At 41.4% G+C, this 13,263-nt stretch overlaps 1 protein-coding gene across 9 annotated transcripts in view; it reads left to right on the top strand.

The window, feature by feature from the left end:
- LOC145360241 (eukaryotic translation initiation factor 4 gamma 3-like) overlaps positions 1–12,952 on the top strand; it is a 338,012-nt gene extending 325,060 nt beyond the window's left edge. For 5 of the 9 annotated variants that reach the window (XM_080215316.1, XM_080215315.1, XM_080215314.1 and 2 more), the window contains 4 exons: positions 2,845–2,991; positions 7,371–7,452; positions 9,267–9,413; positions 10,526–12,951. In XM_080215316.1, coding sequence (XP_080071442.1) covers positions 2,845–2,991; positions 7,371–7,452; positions 9,267–9,413; positions 10,526–10,707 — 558 coding nt within the window. In that variant the 3' untranslated portion in view covers positions 10,708–12,951. Of the gene's footprint in view, positions 1–2,844; positions 2,992–7,370; positions 7,453–9,266; positions 9,414–10,525 lie in introns of all 9 variants that reach the window. The other 4 variants (XM_080215317.1, XM_080215318.1, XM_080215319.1 and 1 more) reach the window with 2 other exon arrangements.
- The last annotated feature ends 311 nt before the right edge of the window (positions 12,953–13,263 follow it).

Raw genomic sequence — 13,263 nt, 5'->3', positions numbered from 1 at the left:
GAGTCTGAGTCATTACTGCAGACAAGACCTAATGTGGTTTATCTTTTTAAGTGGAAATTGAGAGAATGACAGATGCAATTTTTATTTTCCTCACTTGTTCTGTGTATCCAAGTGAAAGAAGGATGTCTGCAGATTATTCGATTCAGCATTCAGTTTTAATTTTTAATTCAGTAATCCCTTTATGCATAAAGGCACAACCCAGTGTCATAATTTCTGATGCAGTAACTCTCTACTTTTTAATTCCACTAGATGGGACCTGAACCTCTGTCCCCAGATTACTGGTCCAATGGCATTACCAAATCACCACCGTCTTCCTCCAAAGTTTAATGCATCTGTTGTTCCCAGGTAGCCTCCCATCCATGTACAGCTAGGTCTGAGTCTTAGCTTCTGAGAACAAATGAGATTGGCTGTTTTCAGACCAGTATGGCAATAGGCTTCATTCACTGTTGGGTCTTTCCTGAGTTAATTGATAGCAGCTGTGGTAGCAGCACTTCGGAGCATTACAACTAATCTACGTATTCTGGGCTAAGGAGTGGATATTCTTAGGTCCCAAGTCTTGCCATCTCGTTCAAAGCCATCCTGTGACTGAGGGAAAACATTGATGAACATGACTGCGACCTCGGCCTCATCTTCCAAGAGCAGACCAGGGCATTATTTAGTAGAATTGAACAGGTACTTCCATTATAAGAGATGGGTCTTTTCACTAAATATGGGAAACTAAATGTTTCAATTAAGGAAACACCTATCTAGATAAGAAATTAACTCCACAGCCTCCAAAACTTACTGTAAATATGGGAACATAATTTAATTGGATTCAGATTTCTTTCATTGGTCGAGCAAGACTTAGAGATTAAGGTTTAAGATTTAATATTTGATGGATATCATTCTTAAAATATCTCCAAGTTAATTTAAACTAGTAATCTATATTAAAAATAAGGCCCTGATTATTTTTTCTCTATCTAGGTTTATCTTGTGTCACCATTAATGCTTTCCATCTAAAAAATTGTATTGCTAATGTCTGCGTATTTTAAAATGTATGTTTTCCTACATGGCTTTTTGTGTCACTGACTCGAAGAGCCCCACTCCTATTTCCTTCTGGTACGGGAATAATTAGCTGAGTACTTAAACCCAGGTCCTTTATAATATCTGGGAAAATTAATAGTTTGGCTCATACTTTTTCAAAAGTAAAAGGCTATCAGGAAAAAGGTAATCTGGGATGGCTCATCTCCTTCAGAGAGCAACTGATCGGACTAAGAGCACCCATTTAAATGTCCTTGCATTCTGATTTTTTCCACCTGAAATTAACGGGGGTTAGATACTTCTGCCTGATCTAGAATAGTCCCAAAAAGGGCTACGATTGAAACACACTATAAGGGCTGTTGACAAGCATCTGTGAAACAAAATCTCAGAACAATCGACACTTACAGGAAAGAGAAATTTGGCAAGATAAAATCAAGAAATCCAATGGAAATATTGCAAATTAAACAGTTATTTCACTACCACAATGGATCATTGCAAAGTTTCTAAATTAATAGATGGCCAGATAATTATTTTCAGCAGGTAAATGATATGTATATTCTGTTCTAAGATATAATGGCTTTAAGAAGTGTTTGGCTCACTTGTGAGTGCAGTTTCAAGACCTTTCTATAACCTTACCCTGAGCAAAGTGCCAACATCTTTGCTTTGATTGTAGATTTTTCAGTACTATTTCATTGCTCATAGACTTACACTATACTCCACTAAAAACTGGAACACAGATGAAAGGGTCATTTTTCTGGTAATAACAAAACCACGATCAGAACAGCTGTGAATGTTAGAATTGAGGTTTGATATTATCCAGTCTCGTGTATTTGTTATTCCTGTTCCATGTTATATTTTTAAAAAACATTCACTTGATTGATTCCTGGGATAAAGAGGTTGCCTTAAGAGGAAAGGGCTTCAGAAGAATGAGAGGGTGGTCTTATTGCAATGTACAAAGATTCTATAGGGACTTGACAGGGTAGTAGATACCAAGAGGATGTTTCCCCTTGCATGGAAAGGTGGAACTAGGAGACAAGGTTTCAAAATAAAGGAGTCACCCATTTAACTCAGAAATGGGAAGAAATTTCTTCTCTGGGAGTCATGAATCTTTGGAATTCTCAATCCCAAAGACCTGTGGAGCTGTAGTCATTGACTATATTAAAAGCCAAGTTATACGTTTTTGAAGTGTTGGGGAGTCAAAGATCATGGAGACCAGGCAAGAAAGTGGAGATGAGACAAAGATCAATTCATAATGAATTGCAAAGCAGGTTCAAGGATTCATTAGACCTGGTTTTATGTCCTTAAATTTCAGAATACAATATGGATGTTGACGTTTTTTGTAAATATACCAATCTCTAGAATGCCTATAGTACTAGATTAGAAAATGGTTAGTATTAAATTAGAAAGTGATTAGTATCAAATAATCTGTTTAACTTCCTTAAACTAATTTTACCTCCATTTTATTTTTCCTGGTGTGACACAAGAGCCTTGTAATATTTCAAATTGTATGGTTCTAGAACCCCAGGCACCGTCTGCTCAGCATTTTTTGAATTCCATTGTTGAATCACCAACGGACCCCACTGTGGCAGTAAGATTAGAGAGCCTTAGCATTTACCACCATTTATGACTAAAATCTAGTTTTTAGTTAAAGTGAATATCCAGACAGATGAAATCATTGGTAATTATTTTGAATTTCTAAGTGCGAAATGGTAGAGACAGATACTTCAAAGAATAACCAGGTTTTTGGATTATTTGTGATGTGGATGTTGTCTGAGCTCTTTCACTGAAGATTGAAAGAATATCAATGTTGTGATTCCTTTGCAGAAATTGGAGTTTACTGTATCAGATGTTTCGAGTCCTACTGAAGCACTTTCAAAAATGGAGCTATCTGCTGAAGAACTGAACAAGTGGCTAGAAAAACTTATAATCGAAGACAAGGCTAGCAATGAGCAAATCTTTGACTGGGTAGAAGTAGGTTGAATTCTTAAACTGTAAGATCCTTGGACTGTGGAGCTCTGTGCTAATTTCTTAAATTGATCATCATGCTAGATTTACAGCAAGCATTATCACTTTCTGATAAGACTATTAAAATAACTCACCATCACCCTGAGAAATTATATTCCCCATGTCTCATTACCTTTCTTTGATCTGTAATAGTTAATGTTGTCGGAGCAATAGTTTAAATGCTCTCTTTTCCCACTTAATGGGTAAATCTACAACTACTGGGACACTTGCATGTGGATCATAAAACAAGTGGAAGTTAACATTGGCATGCAGGTGTGTAAGATTATTGTAACTGCTGTTTGTATGAGGTTTATATTACACATGAAAAGGCATAAACTTAAATAATATGCCATCATTCAGTCAGGAATCTGATTTTTCTTCAGTTTTCTTTAATGCCAAGGTTTCTGTGACATCCACTATTCATGCTGCACTGGCATATTCCATTAACTTTTATTGGTTTTTCATATATAATAAAGGCAGGCAGGATCAGTGAGTTTGAAGATTTATGCAGAGCATTGTTCCTCCAGTGACATTCTGTTTGTCTCCCTTGTTTCTGCTGATATCAGCAATTAACATTGGACAGAAAACAGGCTTTCATTAGAGGAGTGGTGAATCCTGGTAACTGCGAGGATGTGAAGATTCTGAATCGTGTGGTCCCCCATTTCACCCCACTCCCAGTGCTCCGGCCCTTTTGCCCCACTCCCAGGGCTCCGGCCCCTTCTCCCCACTCCCAGTGCTGTGCTCCAGCCCCTTCGCCCCACTCCCAGTGCTCTGCTCCGGCCCCTTCGCCCCACTCCCAGTGCTGTGCTCCGGCCCCTTCGCCCCACTCCCAATGCAGTGCTCCGGCCCCCTTCGCCCCACTCCCAATGCAGTGCTCCGGCCCCCTTCGCCCCACTCCCAATGCAGTGCTCCGGCCCCCTTCGCCCCACTCCCAATGCAGTGCTCCGGCCCCCTTCGCCCCACTCCCAGTGCTCTGCTCCGGCCCCTTCGCCCCACTCCCAGTGCTGTTCTCCGGCCCCTTCGCCCCACTCCCAGTGCTCCGGCCCCACTCCCAGTGCTCCGGCCCCCTTCGCCCCACTCCCAGTGCTCTGCTCCGGCCCCTTCACCCCACTCCCAGTGCTCCAGCCCCCTTCGCCCCACTCCCAGTGCTCTGCTCCGGCCCCTTCGCCCCACTCCCAGTGCTGTGCTCCGGCCCCTTCGCCCCACTCCCAGTGCTCCGGCCCCACTCCCAGTGCTCCGGCCCCCTTCGCCCCACTCCCAGTGCTCTGCTCCGGCCCCTTCACCCCACTCCCAGTGCTCCAGCCCCCTTCGCCCCACTCCCAGTGCTCTGCTCCGGCCCCTTCGCCCCACTCCCAGTGCTCTGCTCCGGCCCCTTCGCCCCACTCCCAGTGCTCTGCTCCGGCCCCCTTCGCCCCACTCCCAGTGCTCTGCTCCGGCCCCCTTCGCCCCACTCCCAGTGCTGTGCTCCGGCCCCCTTCGCCCCACTCCCAGTGCTCTGCTCCGGCCCCTTCGCCCCACTCCCAGTGCTCTGCTCCGGCCCCTTCGCCCCACTCCCAGTGCTCTGCTCCGGCCCCTTCGCCCCACTCCCAGTGCTCTGCTCCGGCCCCTTCGCCCCACTCCCAGTGCTCTGCTCCGGCCCCTTCGCCCCACTCCCAGTGCTCTGCTCCGGCCCCTTCGCCCCACTCCCAGTGCTCTGCTCCGGCCCCTTCGCCCCACTCCCAGTGCTCTGCTCCGGCCCCTTCGCCCCACTCCCAGTGCTCTGCTCCGGCCCCTTCGCCCCACTCCCAGTGCTCTGCTCCGGCCCCTTCGCCCCACTCCCAGTGCTCTGCTCCGGCCCCTTCGCCCCACTCCCAGTGCTCTGCTCCGGCCCCTTCGCCCCACTCCCAGTGCTCCTGATACTCTGATCTGACATTCCACAATTCTCCCTGATTGTTCCAGTGTTTCCCCGGTTCTCAGCACTAGCAAGTGTCATTAGGTATCAGGCCTCGCTCTTCTGCTCTCCATTCCCAGCTGATTTGCTGAGGTTGAGTATATGAGCATGGGTATGTGTGAGGGAGGCTAAGTGAGGGAATGAGTTCAAGGGTGGCTGAGCAAATGGGGGCGAGTGTGGCTGAGTTGAGCAAATGGGGACGTGTGTGGCTGGGTGAGCAAATGGGGACGTGTGTGGCTGGGTGAGCAAATGGGGACGTGTGTGGCTGGGTGAGCAAATGGGGACGTGTGTGGCTGGGTGAGCAAATGGGGACGTGTGTGGCTGGGTGAGCAAATGGGGACGTGTGTGGCTGGGTGAGCAAATGGGGACGTGTGTGGCTGGGTGAGCAAATGGGGGCAAGTGTGGCTGGGTGAGCGAATGGAGGCTGAGTTCAGGAGGGGGGTTGCCGAATGGGCGAGGGAGTAGGCGGGAGAGTGGCTGAATTGGAGGGGAGGGGAGGGTGAGTGAGTGAGTGGATGTGGGCAAAAATGAGAAGGTAGCTGAGTGAGCAAGGGCGAGAGGTTGGCACTGATCAAGGGAATAGTGGGCAGGAGGGTGACTGAGCAGATGAGTGCGAGGGGGTGGCTGGGTGAATGTGTCTGGCTCATTATTCTCAGGGTTATCATTCGCCCTCACCTGCACACACCTACAAGGCGCTCTCTGAGATCAAGTGAACACCTGAGTCTGGGACTGAGCTAGACACACTTCCACCACCACGACCCCCTCCCCCCAATTCTTTCACAGTGATGGTCGTCATTACTATTCATTTTTATTGTGAATTTATAATTTTTTCTTCTGCTTAGCAATTGTTTCCTTTTCATATGTCAGCTTTTTTAAAAATTCTTGTTTAATGTTATGTCAAGCCTTTCCAAAATTTGTTGATCGGCCCCCAGTAGGATTGAAATGTGGACCCCTAGCCCCAGGTGGAAAGGATGGACAAACCTGTCTCGATCAGTAGAAGCTGAGTTTGATTATGAATACCTGAGGAGCTTCCTCACCTCAAACAATAGAATAGTTGAAGAATTAACATGGTGACAACTTTTCATTATTACCCCATTTGGTTCAAACTTCTGAAGCAAGAATACAGATTTCTACATATAAAACAAGAAAAACACAAACATTTTGTGGTAAAAACACAAATATATTTTCACTTGGTATTTCAGACCCATTTTGTGGTCCTATGGGTCAAATTTCCAACACCAGTTTTTTAATTTTTTTCTTTCTGTAATCAGGGCTCACATCTGTTGTTGGTTTTTAACAAACCTAAGTTTGTAACTTGAGCTATTTAAATGCTAAAACAATTTAAGATGTCATATACTCCCATCTGAATCAGAGGACTGTAGAATCGAATCACACTCTGGAGTCTTAATCACAAAATCTTGACTGACACTCCAGTGCAGTTCTGAGGGTAATATTGCATCTTGGCTGTCACTTTAAACCAAATCTGCCACCTGAAATGGGCAGGAAAAATCCCCACGCTACAGTTTGAGAGAAAAGCATATTTGCTTACTATATTTCCAGCATTACAAGTGATTGCTTTAACAGTATTGACTGTAACATGCATTGGGACATTGTCATGAGATGCCGGATATTTTTATAGAAATATAAGAGTAGGTCCTAGGAACATAGGAAATAAGAACAGAATGCTCAAAGATGTGCAGGTTAGGTTGATTGGCCACACTAAATTGCCCCTCAAGTGTCGGGGATTATCAGGGTAAATGTGTGGGGTTACGGGAATAGGGTCTGGGTGGGATTGTGGACAGTTCCGACTTCATAGGCCAAATTACAGCTCCTGTACTGTAGGGATTCTATGATACTAGGAGTAATCCATCCAACCCTTGAACCTGTTCCATCATTCAACAACAACATGGCTGATCTCCTAGCTCAACATGATTTTCCTGCACTATTCCCATACCCCTTAATATCTAGGAATATATTCATTGAATTTACTCAGTGACTGAATATGTTTTTCTCCACAAGCCACCTGGTCACTCTCTGGATGTTTGTTTTAAACTGCCTAATTCTCTTGTTTATGACAGAATTCTATAGAACTCCACCTTTTGCATACCAAAATTTATCAAACTTCCCTTCTAAGTGACACATTTGTACCCTTTCATCACCACATCACTGAACAATGGAAACTATTGCTGTTAACGTTCTATAACTGCTGCTATAAAAATGCCCTCTTTTATACAAAAAAAAGGAATTACCTTGAGTTGCTAATGGTAACATTGCAAGTTAAATGAACTGAATTCTGAGAAGAATCGTTAAAATGGAATTCCTTTGCACCACGGCTCACTGTCCTTTCTTAAGTGCTGTGTTTTAAAGTTAGGTTCTTGATGTCCAATTCTAAAATGATTTCTTTTTCTTCCTTCAGGCTAATTTAGATGAGTCACAGATTGGTTCATCTACATTCCTTAGAGCTTTAATGACAACAGTTTGTAGATCAGCTATTACAGGTAAAAGTTAGCAACCTCTTTATGATGCCTTTGTTTCCAACTTGCCACTTACTTCGGTTTTTATTTGGTTATCTACATAACTGTTGTTCACTTATGATATCCCATGACCTATAACACGTGCAAATTTAATCTAAACTTTTAGAAATGATTTGATGTCTATTAAACTCCAAGGTTCCAACAATATTTAAGTTGTAGTTTCGAATATGAGAAAATAAAACTCTAGGCTCCATGTCCTTCATAAATGACTGTTTTAAATGCTGGTGATACGGTTTGCCATAACAAGTGTGCAGCGTGTAAAATAAATAAATGATCTTGGTGCTTCTGAGAAAAGATAGAGATAAAAGTGGCAACTGATCAACGAGATGTAGCTGTTTTTTCCAGTGAAAAGATTTAGACAGCGGAAGCCGGAAGATAATTTGAAGTGCAGTGCTAGAGGATCGCAGACCTCCACGATGGGCTTCTCATCTCATCAAAGCCATCTTGTATAGTGGTGCCATTTCTCTATTATGGGTGATACATCAGTATATCTTTTAACAGTTAATGGGAGGGGGCGGGGTGGGTTGTGACATTGGCCTAGAAACAAGTCATGTTTCTATTTATTTTGTGATTTGACACTGCGTAGCTGTGTGTGTTATCTAATGAATGGGACCTAGTGAGGGAGAGAGCAGCAGGACATATTTTGCTTTGATGTTTTGTGACTGCTCATGTAACCCAATGAGAAAATCACCAAATGGAATTCCAGCACATTGCAGGAACGTGTAAGTTTGAGGGTTTTTTAATGCACAATGTTAATGTATTCCTGATTGGGTTTTAAGCACCCATATCTATTAATTGGTGGTATTATTTACAATAAAAGCTCCAGGTTATCAGATCCACAGGATCTTAGGGCCACTGCACCCTCTGTTCTTTGGGGGAAGAGAGGCCACATTGTCAATAATGATGGTACAATTCAGATCAGCAACTAGATAATGGCATTGAAGCTCCTCTCAGTCTTCAGGTTCGTAGAGTGGTTTACTTGTTGATGCAACATCACATAATTTTGTTTTAAATGGATTATAAATGGTTTCAAGTTGGGCAAAATGGGGGCACAGTTTCTTGAGGGGGAGGGATAACTTTCTCAAGACAGTGAAGTATTTCAGCTCCATGTGCTTGCTCCACCATTCAGTTAGATTATTGCTGGTCTTCCACATTGCTCCATTACCACTTACGCCTTTCCTAATTAGAAAAAAATTACCATTCCAAATCCTGGAAATGTAAAATCGACCCAGCATTAAAGCTTTTTGGTGGAGTTGTTTCAAGATTCCACTCATCTCTGTGTGAAAGCAACCTGATTCAACTGAACGGCCTTGCTCTACGGATGGATGAAGTGAGATGGCTTTCTTTTGTTTTCAGTTTATTTGATGCTTAGGACTAGAAGAGAAATCCAGGCTAGTTTTTCATTTAAAACAGCCATGCTATTTGTGTCCACAAGGTGACCCGCATTTGTGATACGCGCTTGAACAAAGATTAAGTGGAGCAAGGTGATGTTCATGCTGCTAAATCTGAGCCAGGATTTGGGCCTTAATATATTGTGGAAGATAAAATAAAAACGTGGAAGTTACAGAAAGGGGCATTCATGTGGGCTTGCTTTAAAATTTACATTTTAAAAATTCATATGAATATAGTACATTGAAATGTTCTGTGTAATCCAAGAAAGTTATTGTGCCTAAATCAAGTGTTAACAGATGCTGCCACTTCATCTAGGGCTAAGACATTTCTTCTGATACTTGTGTACACTTGTGTGTCCTTTTCCAATATTGTATTTTTACCTCTAGGGGAAGGAGCTCCAAGTCGGGTAGATGCAAACATTATACAGCAGAGATTGCGATTGTTACTCAAGTACCTTAACTCCGACATTGAAAGAGAATTACAAGCACTTTATGCACTACAAGCATTAATAGTAAAACTTGATCAACCCCCTAGTAAGTATTCTATCAGCTTCTTTACTGCTGGGAAAGTAAAGTGCCAGTTTTATGGAATATGATCTCGCTATCACTTATCTGTCTTTTCTTCCCTTTTGCCCTTTCTCTTCATGCTGCCAACAACAGCAAATTATTTAAATACTCTACCTTAGAAATGTAAATATAAATGTGCGGATTAATGTTAACTGGCCTTTGAAGTATTCACACATCAGCCCATGAATTTTCACCCCTTTAAAAATGATTGTGGCCTAATTCTATGCATACAGTACTTTTAAAATAGGTTTAAATTCAGCCCATGAATTTTCACTCCTTTAAAAATGATTGTGGCCTAATTCTATGCATACAGTACTTTTTAAAATAGGTTTAATTGCCATTGGTTTTGAATTTAGTGGCTTACATTAAGGAACTTCAAGGGCTCAGTAAGTAAGATGCAGAATTATATAGCGCTGAGCTATATGAACCAAGGGAATCCTTGCTGTGTTGGTTGATCTTAAGATGGTGCAATAGCATGTATTTGACTTCCCCATTCTTGGGTTAATGAGTGGGGTGAGGGGTTAGAATTAGCCACAATCGCCATTCTGTTTGTTATGCTGTGACCCCCAACTAGAAAATGTGGGTTTCAGGTAAGGATGGAAATTGGATAAAGATTTTAAATTAACTAATCTATACAAAAATAATCTATGTTTTGTAGTGTCTTAGATAGGAGCAACCCGTGCTCCTCCCCATCATTCTCCCCATCAGCAATAATCCCAGTTGCATGAATCCACCCTGTCCCCATATCTCTTCATCCTCCTCTTAACTGTCCCCCTAACCTATTAGAACTTGCCATGGTCTCTGATTTAACCACTAACCTCAGTAGTACATTCCACAGTCTTGCAAAGATTTGTGCTTTTTTAAACATGCCTCTTAGTCACTGCATTAAATTTCTTACGTTTAATCTTGTATCTATGTCCACTTGTCCTACACTCCAGTGCTTCTGTGTCTATCTACTCTGTCCCTTCCTTTCATGACTTTAAACAAATCTGTCCTTAATGTGAATAATTAATTGTTTTACCCTTTGCATTGCAAAATGCTAACAGTTTGTTCCTTCTCCGTTTCTTCCCTCCAAACAGACTTGTTAAGAATGTTCTTTGACACTTTGTACGATGAGGATGTTATATCTGAAGATGCATTCTACAAATGGGAAAGTAGCAAAGACCCAGCAGAACAGAGCGGCAAAGGGGTAGCGCTAAAATCTGTCACGGCTTTTTTTACATGGCTAAGAGAAGCTGAAGAGGAGTCAGAAGATAACTAAAAAAAAACACAAAAAAAAGTCTTCGCCAATCAAAGTGCAAAAAGGCCAATCATCGCAACAAATATGCACGGATATACAGTCAGCGATCATGATGAAAATTATGGTACACGCACGTAAAGAAAAGCCGCGGTGATGTTAAAGAACCATGGGTGGGAGCACTAAAAAATGTATTATTTATAGAAAATATTTTTGTTTTAAATTTTAAGCTTTTTTGTTATTTTTAAAAGGACAGATGGTTCCATTTTTCTTGCAGCAAAAAAATAAAAAAAATTGAACACTTTAATTTATTTTTAGAACTGCAAAGGTGATGTAATTTGAGTTTGCAGTTACTGTAAACAGAATGTAACATAGCGGAAAAGAGACCCAAACTCTTGCCCACAAGGCCACTTCAAACAAAAATAGGGCATCAAAATTTAGTATATGGGCGGGGGTTAACAATGATGGCTGAAAGTAGTAACATGTACCAGTAATTCTTCCTGCCTGCTTCAGCTTGCTCTAGAAATGTACATAACATTCAACTGGAAGATGATGCTCCCCGAATTTCCAAGCCGTACATTACGAACTGCAGAACATGGAGAACTTGTACAAAACAAATTCAACCTGAGGAAGTGCTTGTAATACTTTCAAACTATAGAGCTACTCAAAAGCTTGTAAATACATAAAAGAGAAATATTTAAAAAAAAATGACTCATTACTATCTTTTCACTTTCAAAACTAAATAAAAACAGACCGTGCAAGTTGAAAAAATAAATACAAACTACTGTTTGAGAATTAATGATCACGAGACCTGTTCTACGTAAGTTTGCAAACTAGTTTGTCCTATTATTTTGTACTCCGTTACCTCATGGTAATATATTGTGCAGTGGATGTAACACCCATTGTTGTGACAGAAGTCATATCAGTTGGCTGGCTGACAGTAGTCAGTTACTGAATTGTGGCAGAAGGTTTCTGACAAAACACATGCTGCACAAATGAGGATCCTTTCTGCATACGAGCTACCGGTGGTTTGAGATGGCTGTCAGAGTTTTCCTTGTGAAAGAATAGGAGGTCAGAATCTCTGAAATAAACAGTTATGTTTCCCACACACAAATGCAACCTTTCACAGAAGCTGCTGCCTTGATGCTAGATACAGCAAAAACGAGGATACTACCATGTGAAATGGCACTTTGCTTGAAATTGTGTGGTTGATCTCATAAGTTGCTGGTTTGATTTGAAACAGTGTCTCAAGACTAACACTGTAGATTTTACTTGTACCAGTTTGTGCATTTATTTGAGAATTGGTTTTGAAAAGCCAAGCATAACATGGATCAGCTATGATTTTAAAAATTCGCTTCAATGGCAAGATGGCTATTGGAATGCTTATGAAGATAATGTTCCAGACTGTGAGATGCCATTAAATAACTGCATAACTTGAATTAAAAACTGTTCCAGGCTGGTAATATATGCTGGGTTGGATTTTTTTTCCTGCTTTCGAGATCTACATATGTTCGGTTGTGCTGCTCTGTATTACAGCTGTCACACTTAATCACCCCAATGAATAATTAGCTGAGTTTGTTAATACAAAAGCTTGGGTTGCATGTGAATTTACCAAAGTGTGTGTCAGTGCTGATTGCTGTTATTTCAACTTATAACGAGATAAGCATCGGTCTGAATTGCTATCTGCATACATCACGTAGATTGAAACGTGCAGATCCAAAAAGCTTGAATGGATTCAAAATTAGTGGATTTTTCTTATCCTGTGGTTTCTTGCGGATGTCACCTAAAGAAGTGGTAAATACTGTAAGGATATAAATAGTAATGCCTGATCCCTGTGTAAACAGAATGGAGACTCAGGTCCATCTGACATCTTGGGTACATATTTGAAATGCTAAAAAATAAGAATTGAATAAACATCCTTACTACTTTAAGGACCTCAAAATTTTGATTTGAGAAAAACATTGAAAAAAGGTGACTTTCTGGTTAGAGCAAGACTTGTGCTTTAAATTATTCTGTGTTACTTGGGTTTTGCTGGGCATTGGCGAGGTCTTTCTGGCTTCTCGTTAGTAAAAACCCAACTATGGTGCTGTGTCAAAACTTGACCTCTATGAAAGCTAAAATGCTCTTGGTTTATCTTGTTTAGCGTGTACTTAATGAAATTAGCCTGTTCTGTCTTAATGACAGCCCCAGTGCTGGAAAGTCAAACCTCTGGGGTGTTGTATTTTATCAGACCATCACTTGAGTGGCTTATTTCTCAAAGTTGTGCATGAATACCTCTTACAAATTAAGAACAAGAATTTGTGCATTTTGTAATTTGCTTTATTAAATAATTAAAAGTGGATGCAAATTCTCTTCAGTCCAAAGAGCCAAAAAATATGCCGGAATGCATGAATGATACTTTCATGACTGTTCCAATGATATATAACAAAAGATATAAGACAGACTTGTATCCAATTATCACCAGTATCTTTTCACTCAGTTGTAATCCTTTTCTATTATAAAGTTGTAATTGAGCAACACACAAATATGATACCTTTGTGTTCTGTGATTGGACTGCAATTTTACAGTTTACAAACAATT

Source organism: Carcharhinus amblyrhynchos, chromosome 30 (assembly GCF_965287045.1).
Source record: "Carcharhinus amblyrhynchos chromosome 30, sCarAmb.v2.hapA, whole genome shotgun sequence".
Lineage (NCBI taxonomy): Eukaryota > Metazoa > Chordata > Chondrichthyes > Carcharhiniformes > Carcharhinidae > Carcharhinus > Carcharhinus amblyrhynchos.
The sequence above is the reverse complement of the archived record's forward strand: the minus strand, read 5'-3'. Positions and strand labels throughout refer to the sequence as shown.